At 37.3% G+C, this 23,216-nt stretch overlaps 2 protein-coding genes across 2 annotated transcripts in view; one reads left to right on the top strand and one right to left on the bottom strand.

Moving 5' to 3' along the window:
- LOC150085183 (immunoglobulin domain-containing protein oig-4-like) overlaps positions 1-2,295 on the bottom strand; it is a 23,701-nt gene extending 21,406 nt beyond the window's left edge. Inside the window, exon 1 of the mRNA XM_090373834.1 lies at positions 2,266-2,295. Coding sequence (XP_090229960.1) covers positions 2,266-2,295 — 30 coding nt within the window. The remainder of the gene's footprint in view (positions 1-2,265) is intronic.
- The window catches only part of LOC150085182 (procollagen-lysine,2-oxoglutarate 5-dioxygenase 1-like), a 248,928-nt gene that overhangs the window by 183,492 nt on the left and 42,220 nt on the right, over positions 1-23,216 (top strand). Inside the window, exons 14-15 of the mRNA XM_090373918.1 lie at positions 2,433-2,571; positions 16,236-16,349. Coding sequence (XP_090230044.1) covers positions 2,433-2,571; positions 16,236-16,349 — 253 coding nt within the window. The remainder of the gene's footprint in view (positions 1-2,432; positions 2,572-16,235; positions 16,350-23,216) is intronic.

The following is a 23,216-nucleotide window of genomic DNA, read 5'->3' on the forward strand; positions in this document are numbered from 1 at the left end:
ATTCATCAAATTTATTTACTAAACTCCTAGCATTGGTGTACACGCAAGTATACATGCACCTGTTCGTTTTCTTAGCTACCCTAACATAACCTATGTGTTTATTTGTACCCCAATGATTCCCAGCAGTCTCTGAAATATCCTGCATCTTATTTTCCAGGCTGCGGCTCATTCCAATAGAAGCAGTGCAAGAATCACTTTTACCTCTGCCTGTGGCTACTGTTAATCTATTAGTCCTTGTATCCCCGCAATCTAGCAGTTTTCCGACCCACCTAACACTGCCTCGATAGCATCAGCAAACATTCTTGCACCCTTTCTATTTAAGTGTATCCGATCCCTGTAGAAGTAGTCTCTCCTGTTAACAAGTACAGACCAGGCTGAAAAAAATTCTACCCCTTGAGCCTTGCACAATCCTTCCAGGGCCGAATTGATTGACAGGGCTCTCATCATATACTCCCTCCTATCGTGTCTGGGCAGAATTGCAGACACTTTCAAATTCAACCCTAATTCACAGCTTTTTTTCAACAGTGACCTGTACTTGTTAAGTAATTCCGCTGGTTTCCTACTCTTAATATCATTAGTGCCAACGTGTACAACTATATCACCTTTTGTGCCCTTAAAAGATGATATCCGCTCTACAACATCATAAACCTTTGCCCCTGGCAGACATACCCTGGTCCTGTTCCACCTATCCTTTTTACAAAGCATGTTTCCCGTTTCCCTGACAATTGAGTCACCAACAACTACTAGTTCCTTTGGGACCAGCGCATTCTGCCTTGGGGGCTGCCACTGTGTTGCGTGATGTATGGATTACAACAAAGCAGCCCACTAACTAATTCAGAAAGGATGTGCAAAAAAAAATAAATAACAGAAAAAATCACTTTACCTACAATGCATATTTTCTTCAAATTTTAGCATAATTTGACTTGAAGTTTGGTGCAGTTTGGATTTCCTTATTTTTTGAATTCACTCCTCTCCTGTTGTTTTTTATTTTCTTACTTTGCTAAGTTATTTGAAATATTATTTAATATCTACTAATCAGCTAATTGTAAAAACCAATCACTAGTGAAAATATGGCATTACTGATTAGATATAAAAAAACCTCAATTAAATTTAAATTAAGGACTGAAAAATTTAATGTGGATATATATTAATCTATTATTACATTGATTTCTTATCAAATTAAAATGCTTTATCAGCCCATTTAATATGATAGTTATTAATAAATAAAAATAATAAAAATAACAGTTATTATAGTCACATAAGATGATTTGTAATTAATCTTAACTATTATGTACTTTTTTTTTTTTTTTTTTTATGAGAACCCCAAACACGAAAGGTATGAAAACCTATAGTACTTAGTACCGTGCATGGGTTGAAGGAGAAGTATGGGGAGAGGGGGATGCCGGAAACTTTGCTCTAGACACTAAACACGGGTTTCGCCACTTCAAGCCTCCAATAAGCAAAGTGGTGGTATTTCACCGGTTGATGAAAGTCATCTACCACCTGGTTGCACCTTAAATGAATTCAGTATTTCTTCCTTCATCACTCAGTCATCTTGCAGTGTAGTTTAGTTATTCAGCCATAATTCAAATGCCAATACAGTAATAACTTCAATTAATATACTTATCGTAATTATATTTAAATATACCATGGTTGACAACTCTGTGATTAATAGAAGAGAGGGAATTTCGTGATTTTTTTTTTTTTTTATCTCATTTCTGTAATGGAATCATCTCAGACTCAAATAATTCTTATGTGGAAAAATGCAAAGCAGAAATATACTTTAATAGGATATATGTTTTCCCATAATTTTCAAGATCCATGAAACATCTGGAAAAAAAAATTACATTTATAATTACATTTTTGTCACCTTTGCATACTTTTACTCTGGTTTTTTTTTTTTTTTTTCTGCTTTCTTGTTTCTCTTTCTATTTTATGTTTTGTTTTGAGAAAGTATTGTTCAAGTTGCTTTTACTTTTCATGTGTAACTTTCTCCACACTTTCTTTCTTTCTTTGTTTATAAATGTTTGCAATATGCATTTTTAAATGCTCTGATAATGGATAGTAATAATGAAATAATTCATTTATAGGATAACATACTTGTATAACAGCAATAGTAAAATATCCTTGTTAATTGACTGAGAATCCAAATTTTCCTAATTTCAATTATTACTTCTAGTATATTCCATCTCATTTTCCAGATGGACAAAAACTGTAATGAATATATAAATGATACAAATATGTTTCTCTGTATATGTAACAAACTTTTAAGTTTCTTTCAACTTTCTTTTCCATAGCTTAAGTATGCTGTGGAAGAAAATACATTTGTGTAAACATTAGTAGTAAAAATTTTCATATTTTTTTTCATATTATTAAATATTTTAATGTGTTATCCTAATTGTATTTCTGATAGCATGTAAATTCTTTTTAAGGGGAGTTTGGAATGTCCCTTATATCTCAGGCTCCTATTTAATTCATGGTTCACTATTGAAATCTAAAGACACAATTCCTTCTTTCATTAGTGGATTATTAGACCCAGACATGGCCCTCTGCAAAACTCTTAGAGAAAAGGTTAGTACAATGTTGAAAAGATGTTTATTAGTTATGTTGATAGAAATTTAAAAAATGTGATTTGAATCAGTGGCAGCAAACTCTTGTGGTCTCCAGAGAAAAATTCAGTGTTTTGGTCCCCCAGTTGATGTGTATATGAGAGAGAGATAACAAATTGGAGTGACAGCAGTATCAAACATTAATGGCATAATAGTTAAGTTATAAATATTGCTGCACAAACTTAAACTAGTCAAGAGATTCTTTTCTGACTTGATTGATGTTCATTTATGGTTAAAATCTATAAATTGTATATATTCGTATACATTAAAATATGAATGTGTATCTGGATCTTTTATAGTCTGTTAAATTAAACATATAGAATTAAATAAAATTGGTGCACTTTGCTGCATTTGATTTCAATCTAGTCATCTCTCTTTGCTTCCTCTGAAGACCAGGTCTAAGTGAATAGCCACATAGTGTAAAAAGCTAAAATTTCTATTTAAACATTTAATGAACATTATGCGTACCTTTAATCCATAGAAATGGGCTGGATTTGTTCTACACACCCTGAAATGCCACTAGGACAGTTTCAAAACAGCTGCCCTAGTGGTGTCAAATTTTTTAAATGCATAGCAGATTCACCCTTTCAGATGATGCTATATAGTACAGTAGTAATGTACAGAATATCAACTGTTTTACAGGTGACATTCTGTAAAAAGCTATTTGCAATTTACGGACTGTAGATAATGCTATATAATTGTCTCTAAGTTGGACATAAGTCCAAGCCTTAAGTTTGACTACTTGACCATGGTCTTTAGAGGAAGCAGAAAGATCCCCATTATTGAAATTGAACACAGTAAAGCATAAATTTTATTTGACTTCAGCTATTACATTGAAACATCATTTTGCAGTCCTGTAGTATTTTACATACAGAATGAATTTTAAAGAAATGTTATTGTTATTATTATTATTAGCTTTATGGTGCAAGGAAGCCTGATGCTTATGCTGCACCAGCCAAAAAAAAAAAAAAAAAAATTCCCAAGTTACCCTAAGAGAGAGAGAGAGAGAGAGAGTGTCAAAAGGGAATCACCAAGAAAGAGAAGAATGATGATATCCAGCAGCTCAGGACCCTGGGTGTGCCAAGCCCAGGGTCCTGAGCTGCTGGATATCATAACAGGGGCTCACCAGATGTGAGCCCCTGTTAATAATTTAATTTACTATAAGGAGTGCTTAGATTATTTCCATTAATTTGACTGGTGTAAACAGTTACAATTATTGCTATGGAAAATTATATGGGAAGTGATATTAACTATAGATTTATGAATAAAATTTTAAACAGCTGAAAAGATTTCACATATATGTTTACTGTTATGGTTTTATCTGTCCTTTAAAGTCTGTTAGACACTCTAATCTTCCCCCCCCCTTTTCAGGGAAAAAGGGGCAAGGAGATTGATTATCTTGAGAGGTCCTTTTACACACACACACACGCACCATAATATGTGGGCTATACTTTCAAGATTCATTCAAAACCTGAAAACAATAAAAAAAATTATATAAGCACGTGTCCATTTGTAATGGTTATAGAGCTATGGCTATTTGACTGTGCAGTTTTAATGGCAAAAAATAATAAAATAATCAATAAAAATAAAAGCAGGCACATCTAGTAAAATGTTTATTCATACTAGATATATATTTGTTTATATTCATATTTATAATTTTTTTTTTTTTTTTTTTGAAAACTCCATAGCTGTTGTTTAAAATTCAAACAGATATAGCTCGGTAACCATTCAGAATCAGAAACATGTTTATACGAACATTTTTTCCTTGTTTTCAGATCATAAATCAATCCTGAAAGTACAGTTCACGTGTTATGAAGCACTCTGTGTATAAACACACACACACCACATGCATAACTTTTTTTTTTTTTTTTTTTTTTTTTTTGGTGAAATCTGGTAGGGTTACTTTCATCAACTGGTGAAATACCACCACTTTGCTTATTGGAGGCTTGAAGTGGTGAAACCCATGTTTAGTCTCTAGAGCAAAGTTTCCGGCATCCCCCTCCCCCCATACTTCTCCTTCAACCTACCCAAGCACGGTACAAAGTACTGTAGGTTCTAATACCTCTCGTGTTTGGGGTTCACATAAAAAAAAAAAAAAAATACAAATTTTTAACTGAAAAAATTTGGTTATATATCTAAGCCAACTTTATATATTTTTTATCATTTTTTATGTTTTTAAATAAATTTCATTGTGTATACAGGAGAATTTACCATTTTTTTTTTTTAAATTGAAAATAGTAATTTTTCCTTGAAAATAGAAAAATGTAACATGCACTGTCATATTCACTGAGCTTTGCTATTTTTTGATGTAGTTTTCATGTATATGTATGGTGTGGCCATGCAATAAAAAAGACACTGATTTTTTAATAAGTACACATTGAAATAAATGTACATTGAAAATAAATATATAAATACGCATCCAATTAAATTTGGACAAGATTTTTCAGCTCTGGTGAACACTTAAGTTTTTTTTTTATTTAGCCGTTTTATTGATTTAATTGTCATATTAAATTATTTTCTATAAGTAGCTTTATAGTCCTAGTCAAGCTCCTTGGTTTATTTTTAATTTAGATAGCGAATTTGAAACTTAATACTTAGTGTCCGTAGATTTTACCATTTGTAACTTGCAGTCATTGTTAAACGACAAGGAATAGCGTAACATATATCCCGAACGTGATTGTATAAGGTTGAACATAAAACTAGATAGTGAAATACACGGCACTGTATTAGAAATCTGTTAGCTTAGCATAGTATTATCAATTAATCAGTAAAATATATTATTTTATTAAATTTCATTGTGAAATAAATTGTACTTGAACGGAATCATGACCTAGACTAGAACAGCAAAGCAATGAACACAAAGTAGCCGGAGTGCTGTGGCTCGTGGGAGAACCGAAGGGGGCGATTCTCTAACACATCACAGTCTAAAAAAATGTGCGAAATGTGAAATGTTTGTGGACCTTTCTAAACCAGGACATGATCTAGCCAAGGAGGCTGCCTTTGCGTGTGCTATGTGCAGAGACTGTGAAGAAATTAGGTGCCAACTCAGCATTCTGATGAGCGTCTATGAGAGTTTGAGGTGTAGGGTAGATGCCTTCGAAGGAATTAATATGAGGGGGCCCATCAAGCTCTCAGCTGCCCAGCTCAATGCCAGAGCTCACTCCTGTGCATGAGGCAATACAGAAGCAATCTCCAAGGCAGAATGCACTGGTCCCACAGGAACTAGTTATTGTTGGTGACATTATTGTCAGGGAGACAGGCAATATACCATATATCCCCATGTATAACATGCACCTTAATTTTGGGGCCCGAAATTGGAAAAACAATGTATTACATAAAGTTATTGAACTCAAGTTTTATTCATCATAAAATTTATACAACTCATCACTGTCAAAACTCCCATCCGTTAGCTTGTCCTCATCTGTGTCTGATGACGAATCACTGTCTTCATATATTGCCTCGTCCTCAGTTACATCTGTGGAATTTGTAATGCCACACTTCTTAAATGACTTGACAACGATCTCAATCTTGATATTATCCCAGGTACAAACTTCTCCTATAGTTGGTTTCTTCACTCTTCCTGCTGGTGTCAAATTGACCCCAGAACACTTCATCCATTGGTTCCATTTGTCTCTCATGACAGCTTTGAAGGGTTTGTTAATGCTGACATCAAGTGGTTGGAGCTGGGATGTCAAGCCTCCAGATATGACAGCAAGTTTTGTTTTTTTGCTCTGCAGCAATCTTCTTTGTATGTATTTTTTTGTTATGTGTGCCCTGAACTGATCAAGCACCAATAGGGCAGGTTTGCATAAGAGCCCACCTGGTCTCCTGCTCCAAACTTTCTCAAACCAGATCTTCATCCCATCCTGATCCATCCAACCCTTGTCATGAACATGGACAATCACTCCTCGAGGAATGTCTTCTTTTGGCATTGTTTTGCATTTGAAAATCAGCATAGGAGGCAGCTTGGTTCCGTTGGCACAACAAGCTAGAACAACTGTATAATGGTCTTTTCATGTCCACTTGTCTTCACAGTTACAGTTTTCACCCCCTTCTTATCAACAGTTCTGTTACTTGGGACATCAAATTGAAGGGGGACTTTGTCCATATTTGCAATCTGTCCCAACTCAAACTGATGTGTCTTCCGACCTTCTACTCATAGCTTTCAGGCATCTTTTGGGCAAGTCTGGTGTGTGTACGCATGCTTAGTCCATTCCATTTCATGAACCTGAAGCACCAATTGTGTCCTCCTTTGAAATCAGTAACTTCTTTTTCATCAGCAATTCTTCTTGCCTCGTGCTGAACCATCTTTGTGGACACAGGAATTCCAATTGCCCTTTGCTCCTCAATCCATAACTTCAATTCCCTCTCTAAATCAGGCCATTTTGCTGACTTGCCTCTAATGGCCTTCTTCTGCCGTGGCGTTTTCAGTAGGGTTTCTTCTTCCTGTAGCCAGTCTTGGATTGTTTTCTCAGTTGGAGTAGGACCAAACTTACGTTCAACAGCACGATTTCCATTCACTTTTGCAAACTAGATCACTTTTAACTGTACGAAAATCTTTTCTGAGCCATTTCTGGGCAGAACGTGGCAAAACGTAACCTAATATACCAGTAACAAGTGCGAAACAATGAGCGCAAAGACAAGCGCGAAAAAGCGGGAAATGCAAGTTAAAAAAATCTACAACCACTGTATAAGATGCACCCAGTTTTTAGACCCCAAATTTTTCGAAAAAAGGTGCATCTTGTAAATGGGGAAATACAGTATTATGCAGAAAGGATAGGTGGAATGGAACCAGGGTATGTCTGCCAGGGGCAAAAGTTGATGACGTTGTAGAGCAGATATCATCTTTCAAGGGCACAAAAGGTGATATTGTTGTACACGTTGCAACTAATGACATTAAGAGTAAGAGATCTGCAGATTTACTTAATGAGTACAAGTCAATGTTGAAAAAAAGTCACGAATTAGGATTAAATTTGAAAGTGTCTGCAATTCTGCCCAGACATGATAGGAGAGAATATATGATGAGAGCCTTGTTGATCAATTCGGCCCTGGAGAGATTATGCAAGGCTCAAGGGGTAGAATATTTTTCAGCATGGTCTGTGCTTGTTGACAGGAGAGACTGCTTCTACAGAGATGGGGTACACTTAAATAGAAAGGGTGCAAGGATATTTGCTGATGCTATTGAGGCAGTGTTAGGTGCATTGGAAAACTGCTGGCTTGGCACCTCCATAGCCAGGTAGGAAGGAGCAGCGGTGCGTAGCACACGCTTCTTGATTAGACTGGGGTTCGAGCCCGTCACCACCAAATACGGAGGATGCGGAAAGGTCAGGGAATGACCACCACACATCCCGGAGCAATATGGCCTTAGTTGCTAATGCTCCTAAAAACCAAAAATAACATAACAACTGCTGGCTTGGAGGGGGTTCACAGACTAAAAGATTAACAGTGGCCACAGGCTGAGACAAAAGTGATTCTTGCACTGCTTCTATTGTAACGAGCAGCAGCCTAGAGAGGAAGTTGCTGGGTATTTCAAGAGCTGCTGGGAGTCATCATGGAACAAGTAAATACATGGGCTGTGTTAGGATAACTAAGAGTAAGAACAGATGCCTGTGTACTTGCATGTACATCAATGCTAGAAGTATAGTAAATAAATTTAATGATTTGAAGTGCTGATCAAGACATCAAAAGCAGATATTGTTGGGATATCAGAGACATGGTGTCACACAGATATAAGCAGTGCAGAATTGGAATTTAAGGAGTACAGTGTGTACAGAAAGGATAGACAGGGTGGGAAGGGAGCAGGGGTTATGCTGTTAGATAAGAAACACAAAATCTAAGGTAGTGCATCCAGTTTACATGTGTGGACAGTGCAGTGTTGATTCAGTTTGGTGTGACATAAACACTGGGAAAGGGAAAATGAGAGTAAGAGTGTGCTATAGGCCTAATGATTCTGATGAGTACAATAAACAGTTGTGCAGAGAAATAGAGGGCCAGTAAATCAGAATGTCTTGTAACGGGGGATTTTAACTTAACAGATATTGACTGAATCTTTTTGGTCACTTTAGAAATATTAAAATTGTACGGCCAAATAGATATCAATTAATCCTTATTTATTTTATACTTCAAAGTTAATAAAATGATAACAAAAATATTACTTAGAAAAAATATCAGAATCAGTTAACATATATATGTGCATGTTGACTGACGTATCATCTAGCACAGCGGTTCCCAACCTTTTTTGACTCTTGAACCCCCTTTCAATGTAATATTTTTTATTGCGAACCACTAAGCCTATATTCTCTGAAATCGTATAATGTTTCTGAATTTTTATTATAAAATATTTCCAGTACTACCTTTTTTATAAGCGACATTGCGTAATAATAAAAATTATTATTAAGTATTATTTATACATTGTAAAGCAGTTATTAATCAGTCCAAACTGGATTTTGAACTGGCTAAGAGTAGAAAACTTGCTTCTTGTCCAAATGGTAGCCGAGCATTCTGGTCTCTTGCCAAAGCTATTGGCCACAATTTTTGATCATCTCTGTTTCCACCTCTGTCAAAACCAGATGGTTCTGTTGTCACATCAGCCAAAGATAAAGCTGAACTGCTAGCATCCCATTTTTTTCAAACTCATGTATTAATGATCTTGGTAAAATACCTCCCACAATTCCGAGCGCACTTCATTCAGTGCCTTCTGTGGTTTTCCATCAAAAGGATGTCAGAAGGATTTTGATGAAACTGATGCTAAGAAAACTCCAGGTCCTGATGGTATTTCTCCGCTTTTTCTCAAAACCTGTGCACTTGAACTTACTCCTGTTTTGTGTCATCTGGTTTCACTTCCTTCTGCTTGGAAATTTGCTCATATCTAGCCAGTTCCTAAAAAGGGTGACAAATCTCTTCCATCCAGTAGTGTCCATTGCGATTATTTCTACTCTTTCCAAAGTAATGGAGAAATCAATTAACTGCCAACTCTTAAACTGTCTGGAAATATTTCATCTGATCAACGATTGCCAGTGTTGTTCCACTGGTGATTTCTGGCTTATGTTACCCATCTGTGGACAAATTCAATAGAAAAGTTTGGTGAAACTCTGGACACTTCAAAAGCTTTTGATCGTGTTTGGCATAAAGGTCTTCTAAATAAGTTTCCATCCTGTGGTTTGCCAGCTGTTCTTTGTAATTGGGAATCCACTTTTCTCTCTGACCGCTCACTGCGGGTGTTGGTAGATGGCTTTTTGTCTTCTAACTTCTCCACTATTGCTAGTGTTCCCCAAGGTTCGGTTCTTTCTCCCACCCTTTTCCTCTTGTATATTAATGACCTTCTTCAATTGACCGGAAATCCTCTCCATAGTTTTGCTGATGATAGCACATTGCTTTCCAATTTCCAGTTTGAGAAACCTTGCCCTGCTCAAACAGTTTCAACTTCTCAAGTATCCACTGCCAAATCCTTAAATGCTGATCTCCAGTGAGGCAAAGAAAACTTAATTTCAGTTCTTCTAAAACTCAATCCTGTCTTATATCTTGCATAAAGGATTCTTCTGCTCCTATGACTATCTTCGATGACAATCTGATTTCTTGGCAAGATCTTGGGGATTACCTTGACTTCTAATCTCTCTCTTGGCATAAAGCACATTAAAAATATTGCTTCCTTTGCATCTAAAAAACTGGGTTTTCTCTTTTGCTCTCGGCATTACTTTTCTTCCAAACAGTTGTTGACTCTAGAAATTGCAAATCCAGCCTACCATGGAATATTGTTCCCACATCTAGGGCAGTGTTCCCAAAACCTCTTTCAGACTTCTAGATTCCATTCAAAAGAGGGTAGTTAGGTTAATTAATGTCTCATCTGTAACAGAGTCTCTCCACTCTCTGTCTTGTAGATATTCTGTTTCTGTTGCATGCCTTTTCTATAGATACTTTCATGGGCACTGTTGTTCTGAATTGGCTTCTATAATTCCTGCTCTCTCTTTCAAAGCAGTCCAAACAAATGCTGCAACCAGTCAACATCCTATTACTGTCCAAGTTCAATCCCACAGAACCAACTTTCTTCTTCCTCATTTATTTAACTTCTGTCTTCTGGAACAACCTTCCTTCGTACGTATTTCCTGAAAATTACAATCTGTAAAAGTTAAAGTCTAATGTCAACAAGTACCTTCTTTCATCTTTTCAACCTTCAACTCATCCACAATACTAAGTACTATAGGTTCTAAAAAAAGTACCTATACATAACAATGATCCTTGAAAATGAAAAAAAAAAATAGTATGGAAAACATTTATTTTAAAACAGTTGTTTTTGCATGGGTACTGCAATTCCAACATTTCTACTGCCCAGGTAGTATGCACACATCGTTTGATTATATCTCATACTGCTCTGAATAAGTAACACTTCACCAGTGGAGAAGACTAATGTTACTTATTCTCGGTGGATACCACCACCCAGATGGCACTGCTTCACAGCTTGTTGGCTTACTCATCTGTGGGTGGGCAGGTACAATATTGTACACCCTGTTGTTACAATAGTGACAACCCAGTTATGAAGTATAACTGCACATATAGGTTAGTGCAGAAGCATCATTTTAACGTGGCCATCTACCAAAGTAGTTAAATTAATTAATTAAATTGGCATCGTTTTGGTTATCTCATATTGTGAATACCTTCACGAGTTGCGAAGGTATTCAACCAATAGTCTTCTCCATTTCACCAGTGGAGAAGACTACTGGTACTTATTCTCAGCGGATACCACCACCACCCAAATGGCACCGTTTCAAAGTTTGTTGGCTTCTCCTCGGTGAGTGGGCAGGTACCCTGGTGTTGCAATAGTGACAACCCAGTTATGAAGTATAACTTCACAATATGAGAGATGCCTGATGGTGTGCAGTGATATAGACTATAAAATATTTAAGGGAAAAGGCCTCGTGCTACGAGGTTGAATGACTAACATATAGGTTAGTGCAAAAGCATCAATAAAGCAAAGGCATTCACAATATGAGATATAACCAAAATGATGCCAATTTAATTAATTAATTTAACTAATTTGGTAGATGGCTACATTAAAATGATGCTTTTTTGCGCTAACCTGTATGTTAGTCATTCTACCTCATAGCATGAAGCCTTTGCCCTTAAATATTTTATAGTCTATATCACTGTACACCATCAGGCATCTCTCATATTGTGAAGTTATACTTCATAACTGGGTTGTCACTATGGCAACACCAGGGTCAATATGAGATATAACCAAATACAATGCCAATTTAATTAATTAATTTAACTACTTTGGTAGATGGCTATGTTAAAATGAGGCCTTTGCCCTTAAATATTTTATAGTATATAACTCCACAATATGAGAGATGCTTGATGGTGTGCATGGTTTAATCTAAAACTATTTCTTGACTAAATGTCTAAGAGTATGAAAAAATGCACTTCTGTCATCTCTACTATTCAGGTAGTATGCATGGACGCTTGATTATATCTCGCATTACCCATGCATAAACAATCTTTTTCACACTCTTAGACATTTAGCCAAGGAATAGTTTTAGATTAAACCATGCACACCATCGAGCATCTCTCATATTATGGAGTTATACTTCATAACTGGGTTGTCACTATTGCAACAACAGGGTACCTGCTCACCCGCAGATGAGTAAGCCAACAAGCTTCAAAACGGTGCTGTCTGGGCGGTGGTATCCACCGAGAATAAGTAGCATCTTCTTCATTGCCGAAGCACTACTTATTCAAAGCAGTGCAATACCTCGGCAACTCATTGTAAAGGTATTCACAATATGAGATATAATCAAATGATGCATGCCTACTACCTGGGTAGTAGAAATGATGGAAGTGCAGTACCCATGCATAAACAACCTTTTTCATACTCTTAGACATTTAGTCAAGAAATAATTTTATTTATTTATTTAACAGGATATACTGTAAGAACTGGCCTCCATAGAGAAGTGGTCAGGAGCAGGAGTGCAATAGCACACTCTCTTTGAGTAGAGACTGGGGTTCAAGCCCCTGACTGCTAAATATGGTTGATCTGCCAACCTGCACTGGACCAGCATGGCAGATTATGGTCCATTTCCCTCAGCATGAATTGTTGGGGAGGCTTCCATCCTGCAGTGGGTTGATAATGGCTGCAGTTTATCTTATTTATTTTTTTTTTTTTTAAACTGTAAGATATACCAGATGCCAGTTGTTTGAGGCTTTGCCATTTGAACTTTTCATATTTGTAAAAAATATTTTTCACAAATGGCCAAACACATTTTTGATATTTCTTTATGGAATTACCCACACCTGTATTATAATATATTGCTATCAGCTAATTGTTATCACTGATGAAGCAGATCATGGTACAATCCTGACCTGAAGCCAGTTAGGATTACACACTGAAAAATGTATGAATATTCTTTGTTGTTAGTATTCTGTTGCTGATTGTTAAATATGATATACAAAGGGTACTAGGAAAGTTTTGCAATACAGCTTTGTTTATTTAATTTTTTCAAAGTAATTTCCTCTACATTCAATACACCTCTCCATCCTCCGAAACCAATCTTTAAACCAGTTCTGCCAAGTTTCACTAGGGAGTAAAGCACACTCGTTGTCCCAAGCCCGTAGAAGGTCCTCATCACTGGAAAACCGCCTCCCTTTTAGCTTCATTTTCACATGCGGGAACAGTGCAAAGTCGCAGGGAGCAAGGTCTGGACTGTAGGGAGGGTGCTCGAGAAGTTTCAGTCCTGTCGTGGTCAAATATTCGGTGCAGGCTTTGGCGCGGTGAGCTGGAGCATTATCGTGATGGAGGTACCAGGTGTCCATTCTTGACTTTGGCCGCAGGTTCTTCATAGATCCAATGACTTTAAGCAGGCATTGTTCAGTATACCACTTAGCTGTGACTGTCTTCTGCGTGTCCAAAACGACACGTTCCACAATTCCACTCGATTTGAAAAATACAGCTATCATTTTCTTCTTTACAGATCGGGATTTTCTGACAATTACGGGTGTGTCGTCATCATCAAAGACCCAAACTTTGTTTTGAGCCTTGGTCGGCAGATCGTAATAGTACAGCCAAGTCTCGTCACCTGTCACGATGTTGTTCACATACCGAGATTGTCCCTTATCAAACTTTTTTAACATCTCCCGGCACCAAGTCACACGTCGTGTCATCTGCTCTTCAGTCAGTTGATGCGGCACCCAGAGAGAACAAAGTTTCTTCACGTGCAAATGATCTTGCAGAATCGAACGAATTGCTGGTGCATTTAGGCCCAAAGTATCCTCTATCTGTTGGTAGGTCACTCGCCTGTTTTCGTCAAGCATTTTCCTCACAGCAGTAACGTTTTCCTCCGTAACTGACGTTCGTGGCCTTCCCGGCCTCTCAGAATCCTCCAGAGTGAAATTTCCCCTTTGGAATTCTCTATACCACCTGAATATCGTTGTACGATGTGGACAATCATCATCTAGTGCAAGAGTCATTTCTTCTAAGCACTGGTCTATGGTTAAACCACGCACGAAATTATACCGCAAAACTGTCCTTATCTCATTTCGTGACCACGATGCCATCGCAAGCACTTTACACTCTCACTACTAATGAATAACTGAGCCCATCGACTTGGCACGGCGGCTACTATGCACGTATGAACATGTCTCAACATGCAGCTTCCTGTGATTCATTGTTGCGTCATATTGCAAAACTTTCCTAGTACCCTTATAAGAATGAGTGCTGTGACACACAAGTACTCACAAATACTATTCAAATTGGAGATGGACAGTGTGGCCTTAAAACCCTGTTGACCTCTCCACATAAATAAATAGAAAGTAAGGGCAAACAAAGAAAAACAGTCAAAAATCACATAATTAAGATATATTGTAAGAGTAAAGGCTATGTGAAGTGGAACAACAATGAACCTAGTTGGAAACGTTGAATAATCGTACTAACTCATTGAAAATCAATGATGAGAGATACTGTACAAAACATACTACTATGGTATATAGAATAAGGTACGTCTTTGTGTTTTATGCACTGGATGGGCCGGGCTCCTCCCTAGGTCAGGACTGGGCCCTGCGAGGGTGGGGGCCTGGCCTTCCTGGTGCCATGCAGGCTGCACCTGGACAGAATCTGCCATGTGAGAGCCAACACATGAAGACCAGACTGGGTGACAAGGACAAGGCGCCAGCTCTAGGCCAGGATGAGCCCTGTGAGAGCTTGGCGCTTGGGTAAATAGGAATATGCTAACAATAGTTTAATATTCCTTCTTGCATGTCCTCTGTGGGCGGGTTGGGCCCCGTTGGAGGGGACTATGCAAGAAATTAACCCTGCACATGCCCCGCTCTAGGACAGGACTGTGCCCTGCGAGAGAGGGGCATGTGTGCCCCTTTTTTTTTTTTTTTTTAAATAAGAGAAAGTAGAATCTGGCTGCCTCCACGTGGCTAGGGATGGGAGCGGGGGGTTGGGGCACACCTCGCCCTCGACCCCCTGCTGCTTTAGCAGCAGGGGGTCGAGTGTGGTGTGGCTGGTGTCTGGCGTTTACGCCAGACACCAGCCACAAACAACATAAGACAACATACAACTCACACTAAACTACCCAATTAGAGTAATCACTAAACTAAAATTAAACTTAAAAAATTTTCCAAACATAAACTCAAACTTAAACTAAAACTTCAACTTATACCAAAACTTAACCTAAACTTAAAATTAATTTTAATTCTAACTTAAACTTAACTCTAACTTAACTTAAACTTGAACATCAAACTAAACGCCAACCTTAACTTAAACACTAACTTGAATCTTAACTTCGACTTAACTTAAACCTTTCTTAGAGGAACTTCGCGATACTGCTGGCAACTATAAAAGCTTAACAAACGGCGGACATAGGGGAAACCCTGGATACCGCCAGTAACCTACAAAATTACTTTGAAGACTTTGAAGTACCCTTTGTATTATGAATTTCCTTATCCTTTGGTTATTTGTTGAAAATATCAAAAATAATCATAGGTTATGATTATTACTTGATATTTTCATGAATTTAGGTAGCATCATATTACCATCAGTACAGGTACAGTGGTAATATGATACTGCTTATTCATGACCTATCAAGTTTATAAGCAGTTGAAATTACATGTTCTGCTAATTCCATACAGCATTATATTATAAGTGCTTTAATTTAATTTTTTTTTCTGGAAATTACTATTCAGTGGGAAAATTAATATTTTATTAATGTTTTATCAAAAACTGAATTCTCACATCAGTTTTTATTAAATTTGATATGGGAATATTCTCATTAAAAACATGTGGTCATGAACTTTGTAAGTCATGAATGTAAATTGTGATAGACTTATTAATAATAGGTTATGAATGTAAATTGTGATAGACTTATTAATAATAGGTTATGAATGTAAATTGTGATAGACTTATTAATAATATTGACACATGCCAGTTGAGAAAATGAGGATATGTCAATATTGTTAATTAGTCTTTCACAATTTACATTTTGCATCTCTTAATTAAAATTGTGGGTATTTTTTTGATTAAAGGACATTTAGGGATCAAAGTTCTGATCCCCCCCCCAATTTATCCCTGGTAATATGCATGATTTTGGGAAACTTCAGAAATAGTATTTAATATATTAACATCTTGGTTTCTAGGGAATTTTTATGCATCTCTCCAATACAGAGCATTTTGGTCATCTGATAAACAGTGAAACCTTTGATTCTTCTCTTCTTCATAGTGAACTTCATGAAATCTATAACAATCAATTAGTAAGTGAAATTTTTAGAGATGTTATTAAATATCAATGACTAGAATTGCATAATGACTTTACTGTTGAATTTTTATAATTTATATGCCTCTTTATATCTGGTTAATTGGGAACTTTATTTTTAATATTAATATACTAGAGTTGTTTTCTTCCTTTTGATTTCATAGTTTCTAACTAAATTCTGCTTAATACTGCTTTTCTTATTTTATTATTTTTTTTCCAGTGGAAAATTTGTTTGGTTTATGTGCTTGTAATACAAACAATTTTATTTGCAGAAAAAATGTATATTAAATGTCATATTTGTAGATGACAAATCTCCTTAAACTAAAAAAAAAGCAAGATAGATCTGGTTACATTTAAATTGTAAGTCATTTATATAACTTAAAGAGAAAAAGAATCTAATTAGTATTTAGAATCCTTTTAATTAATGCAATAAATTTAGATGATCGTAATTAATTACGATCATCTAAATTTGGTCAATCTATTGGTCTTTGTCTCCCCCCCATGCTAGCTTGGGGGGAGACAAAGACCAATAGATTGACAGTAGCCACTGGCAGAGGTGAAAGAGATTCTTGCACTGCTTCTATTAGAATGAGCAGAAGCCTGAAAAACAAGATGCATGATATTTCAGAGACTGCTGGGAGCCATTGCGGTACAAGTAAACACATGGGTTGTGTTAGGGTAGCTAAGAATAGAAACAGGTGCAGGTATACTTGCGTGTACACCAATGCTAGGAGTTTAGTAAATAAATTTGATGAATTTGAGGTATTGCTCAAAACATCAAAAGCAGATATTGTTGGGATATCAGAGACGTGGTGTCACACAGATATAAGGGATGCAGAACTGGAATTTGGGAAGTACAACATCTACAGAAAGGATAGACAGGATAGAAAGGGGGAGGGGTTGTGCTATTAGTTAAGAAACATATAAAAACCAAGGAAGTGAAGCCAGTCGACATCGCTGGACAGTGCAGTGTCGAGTCAGTTTGGCGTGACATAAGCATTGGGAGATCAAAATTGAAAGTAGGAGTGTGCTATAGGCCTAATGACTCTGATGAGTATAATAAGAAACTGTACAGGGAAATAGAGTGGGCCAGTAAATAAGAGAGTCTTATAATGGGAGATTTTAATTTCCCAGATATTGACTGGAATTTGGGGGCTGGTCACTAACACACTAGCAGGGCTTTTGTGGATTTATTGGATGATTGTTTTCTACATCAGCATGTTCGGGAGGCAACTAGAGGGAGTAATACTCTTGATTTGATTATCAGCAGTGATTCTTCATGCATTAAGAATCTGCAGATAAATGAACCACTAGGTGGCAGTGATCACAGTGTGCTGAAGTGGGATTTACTCAAAGAGGTAACTACCATTAGGGGTAAAGGGAAGGGTTATTGCTTCCGTAAAGGCGACTATGATGGACTGAGACAGTGTTTAAATTCTATACAGTGGGATCAACTGATGATGTTACCAACAGCAAATTCAAAATGGGAAGCATTCAAAGAACTTACCTTGGAAGCTACTAGGCTTTACATACCAACTAAGAAATATTGTTCAAGGTTTAGGCCAAAATGGATATCAGATGAACTAATGAGGCATATGGCAGAGAAGAAAAATGCATGGGATACTTACAAATTAACACATGACACAGAAGCCTATGATAGATACAAGTTGATATGCAACCAAGTTACAAAGGAGGTTAGGCAGGCGAAGGCAGATTACGAGAAATCCTTGGCAAGGGATGCAAAGAAAAACAGCAAAGAGTTCTTTACTTATGTAAACTCTAGAAGGAAGGGGATGAATCAGATTGGCTTGATATTGATATTGATGGGTCAACTGTTGATGATCCTGCTCAGGTAGCTAACAAACTGAATGAATATTTTACATCGACATTCACACATGAGGAGTTATTCAGCGAGGGGAATGCCAGAGGTGTATTCAACTCTAGCAGTAAGCTACAGAATCTTGAAATAACTGGGAGTAAAGTGGAGGAGAAATTGTTGAAGATAAACACAAGAAAGGCACCCGGGGTGGATGGGATCTATCCAGTTATATTAAAGGAGGCAGCAAAGGAAGTAAGCAAACCCTTAGCCATAATTATGAGAGCTTCCTTGGACTCAGGGGAGGTACCCATAGACTGGAAATGTGCAAATGTGACCCCAATTCACAAAGGAGGATCAAAGGCTGACACAAATAATTATAGACCTGTGAGCTTAACTTCTGTTCCAGGAAAATTAATGGAGGCACTGGTTAAAGAAGCACTGCAGGATCATTTAGACAAGACTTCAGTTATAGCTCGGACACAGCATGGTTTTGTTAAGGCGAAGTCTTGCCTGACCAATTTGATTCGATACTATGATGCAGTCACAAAAGAACTGGATGCAGGGAATAGGTTTGATATTATATACTTGGATCTTAGAAAGGCTTTTGTTACTGTTGCACATGGAAGACTGCTACACAAATTGGAGCAGTGTGACATTGGAGGCAAATTGCTGCTATGGATAAAGGGGTGGTTGAGGGGGAGAAGACAGAGAGTGGTAATCAATGGACACTGCTCATCGTGGACTAATGTTATTAGTGGAGTCCCTCAGGGCTCAGTGTTGGGTCCATTATTGTTTTCTGTATTTATAAATGATATTGATGATGGTATATCAAGCTTAATGTCCAAGTTTGCAGACGATACAAAGGTTGGCAGGGTTGTCAAGGACACTACTGACACTATGCTGCTGTAACAGGATCTGGAAAGGTTGAGCAGATGGGCTGAGAGGTGGCAAATGAAGTTTAACATTGACAAATGTAAAGTACTACACATGGGAAACAGCATCCCCAGAGCAACGTATCAACTCTGTGGTACTACACTGACAGTGGTAGAGAATGAAAGGGACTTGGGGGTGGTTGTGCAGGCAGATATGAAGTTCTCTGAGCAGTGCAGACGTGCTGCAAGAGTAGCTCATGGAGTATTGTCAATGATATACAGGAATTTTTCCAGAAGGGATAAGGAGGTGATTATTACCTTGTATAAGGCAGTGGTCAAGCCACACCTAGAGTACTGTATACAGGTCTGGAGGCCTCATTTCAAGAAGGATGTAAAGCTGCTGGAAGGAGTACAGAGAAGGGCAACAAGATTAGTGAATGGAACAAAGGGGTGCTCTTACGAAGAAAGGCTTAAGTTTTGCAAATTACAATGTCTGGAGACTAGGCACCAGCGAGGTGATCTGATAGAGGTGTATAAAGCCTTGAATGGTTTGAGCATGCTCAATGCTGATGGGATTCTTCCTCTAGCTCAGAATAATCACCTGAGAGGGCATAAATTCAAATTGAGGAAAGACAGATGTAGGATAGACGTGCGGAAATTTGCCTTTAGCCAGCGGGTGGTTGGTTGGTGGAACAGACTTCCATCCCTTGTGGTGGAGGTTGATAGCCTAAATAAGTTTAAGGCTCAGCTGGACAGGTATTTTGAACGAACAGAGGGGTGAAGTGGAAGTGGGTTTTTTTTTGTTTTTTTGGCTGATGCTGCATAAGCTTGCTTTCTTGCATCAAATGCCTCTACTAATGCTAATCTCAATAAACCTGTTTCAACAGTGATTTTTTTTTTTTTTTTTTTTTTTTTTGAAAGGGAATATAATAATTCTTTTTACATTTAACCAGTATTTCACCTGCTTTTAACTGTTAAAAAATTAAGCTTAGTAAATGAGTTACAAATATCCTCTGGATAACGATTTTATTTATGAAACTTAGACTGCTACATTGCAACATTAGAGTTTTAAATATATGGCATCTATTTATTTCAGATATATACTCCAATTACACATTTATTTGCAGCATCTCTACAGTTTCTTTCTGTAGTTCATTTTCAAAGGCATCAGAAAGACCCGGCATCTTGCCAGTAATTGTTCAGTTGCAAGTTCAAAGTATTGCGTAACTGTTAATGGTTTTGGGGAGGAGTGCATAAGTTGACCCTAAGGTCAGCCAAATGCAATAACTGTGGGAATATAGCTGTCACAATTGCTACAGTAATTGTTGAGGAGGAGAATGATCTTAGGCAGGAAAAGAGTAAAACTTTGTAAACATATTAAAACAGAAAGTCATTGTCAAAATATTCATGATTCAGAGAATTTAAATGAGATTTTTTTTAACTGATTTTTACTACCTTGAAGTTGAAAATGAATACAGCCAGGCCTCGCATAACGTGAGTTTGATTAACGCGTTTTTCATTTTTTTTTGTGATAGTTTTTAACTATCACATATTTTTTTTTTTTTTTTATGTGATAGTTGAAAAAGATTTGAATCGCGCGTTAAGCTTACCGCGCGTTGGACTGGAAATAAACAAACGTTTGCCTGCTGCCTGCCTCAGTGTGTTCCATCAACCATCGGAAGAAGACGTGTTACTTATTTGTCTCCCGCTAATAAAGTCAATGCAGACTTGCATTTAAAAATTCGGCCATACTCCAATATACGGTGCCCCCTTGTAATTGGTTGTCAGAACGGGGGGAAAGCAGTGATTGACAGGTTTTGATCCCGCCTACTGACTGCGTCCCCTCTTCGTTTCAAGTGGATGTCACGTGACACGACGTCACTGGAGCGCTAAATGCGAAATTCGTTGCGTATATTCTTTCTTTTGAATGTTGGTTTTTAGTGCGTACGGAGGTGAGTTGTTACTTCTTCATTTTCTGGTTATTGCCTCGTGGTTTTCAGTTTGTCGTTATCCCGTTCCATCCTGCTGGTGAACTGTTTCTTTGTTTATTGCTGCTGTGAGGTGAGTTTAGTTTGTCTTGTATTTCTGTGTTATTTTCACGTATTATTAACGTAGTATTGTGTCCGTTGCGGTTTTTTTTTTAAAAAAAGAAAAAATTCTATGTTGCCGTTTTGTGCTTATGCAAAGAGCAATTTTATTGTTCGTTGCACGTGTTAATTCAGATGTATTAGTGGCCATACAAAAAAAATGTATATTGGGAATTACGTTTTTAATTAATTGTCTTTCGTTTGTGTTTAATTAAAAGTGGTAGGTTACCTTTTTGCGGGACTTCGCCAGTTATTTGTCGAAAATTGGTCGTTTGCTGCGTCTCATTATATATTTTTTCGTTTTGAAGAACGTTTTTCAATTGGGAATTACGTTTTTAATTGTCTTTCGTTTGTGTTTAATTAAAAATGGTAGGTTACCTTTTTGCGGGACTTCGCCAGTTATTTGTCGAAAATTGGTCGTTTGCTGCGTCTCATTATTTTTTTTTTCGTTTTGAAGAACGAAATTAGTGTGTTTAATTTGCAATTATTTTGGCTGCTGCTCCGAAAAAATTACTGTTGCCGATAATTTCGTTATTTTTCGGTTCTGCCATACTGTTATGTCGCGTGACATTCGCCACGTGCAGTTGTCGAGAAGAAGAGGGGGAACGCAGTGAGTGGGCGGAGTTACGAACCATACGTCACTGCTTTCCCCTTCTTCTTCTCGACGTAATTGTCAAAGGGGCACCGTGTTCTGGAGTATTACCAAAAATTCTAATTTTATGAGCCAGATGAAAATGTTACCGCGAAGGAGATAACGGTAAAAGAACTAGATGAAATCTTTCGTAACGCAGATATTTATTTCGCCAGGGCCCAGAGAAGATTGTTGTCGGCTATCGGAAATTGAGTGATGAAAATATAAAGTCAACACTGTTCAAATATTCAAACGACTCTGTTCAAATATTTCCGTAACAAATTGTTTCTTCATTGTGTATTTTATGTCAGAAGTTCCCAAACTTTCTCGGTTCACGGCGTCCTTAGCGTCTCAGTAATTTTTTCGCGGCGCACCTAGACCAAAAGAAATACTTAACACTTCCGTTTATCAAGTAGTTAGGTCCAAACAACTTAATAAGAAATGTTGAAACTGTGAACTACCTCGAGCTAGTAGTTCGCGTGGGTTCCGACAGATGTCGGGTATCACTGTGTTTCCCTCGAAATTTTAAAATATTCCGCGGAGCACAGTTTGGGAACCGCCGTTTTATGCAATAAACATTTAATTCCATAATTATTTTCATTATCTTTTACATGGTATACAGTTAAAAAGTTATTTAAAAGGTATTTTTAAAATTCTTTATGGACATTCCTGCAGGTCAAGGACCAATTATAATTTTTCCTATTGGTTATTATATTCGATTACGCGTTTCCGTTTTGCGCGATGCGCTCGCGGGACGAATTAATCGCGTTAATTGAGGTCACCCTGTATTAATAGTGGCAAAGTATGGCAGAAAGCAAGCTTATACAGCATCAGCTAAAAAAAAAAAAAAAAAACCTTATCCACTTCATCTGGCAATACCCTTTAATAATTTGTGTAATCCTTCTTTAATTACTTGCTTCCACAGCACTTGGTGGAAGTCTGTTACAGCAATCTGGCGGAAAGCAAATTTTGCCACATCTGTCCTGCAACCTTTTCAGCTTAAATTTATCACCTTATGTGTGTCATTTGAGAAAGATTAAGGATATCATTATCATTTAGATTATGCAATCCATTTAAAGCCTTAAACATGTCAACCAGGTCTCCTTATATGTGTTTAGTTTCCAAATGTTGCAATTTGCAGAGCTGAAGTCTTCCTTGGTATGAGTCCCCTTTTAATCTTGTTTCTTTTTTCTGCACTTGTTCCAACAGATTCACCTCCTTCCTAAAATGATGCATTCGGAACCATATGAAGTATTCAAGGTGTGGCCTATCCATTGCCTTATTATGAATTATGATAATCGCTTCCTTGTCCCTACTACCAAAATTCCTGTGTGTAACTGACTGAACCTCGTGAGCTGTTCTACTGTTCTAGTAACCAGTCCACTCTACTAAGAAAGCTTCATGTTTTTCATTGTCCACGATCTTGAGAGTGTGTTAATGCCCAATAGGTATGTTA

Source organism: Mastigoproctus giganteus, chromosome 5 (assembly GCF_048544385.1).
Source record: "Mastigoproctus giganteus isolate SK-2022 chromosome 5, ASM4854438v1, whole genome shotgun sequence".
Classification (NCBI taxonomy): Eukaryota; Metazoa; Arthropoda; class Arachnida; order Uropygi; family Thelyphonidae; genus Mastigoproctus; species Mastigoproctus giganteus.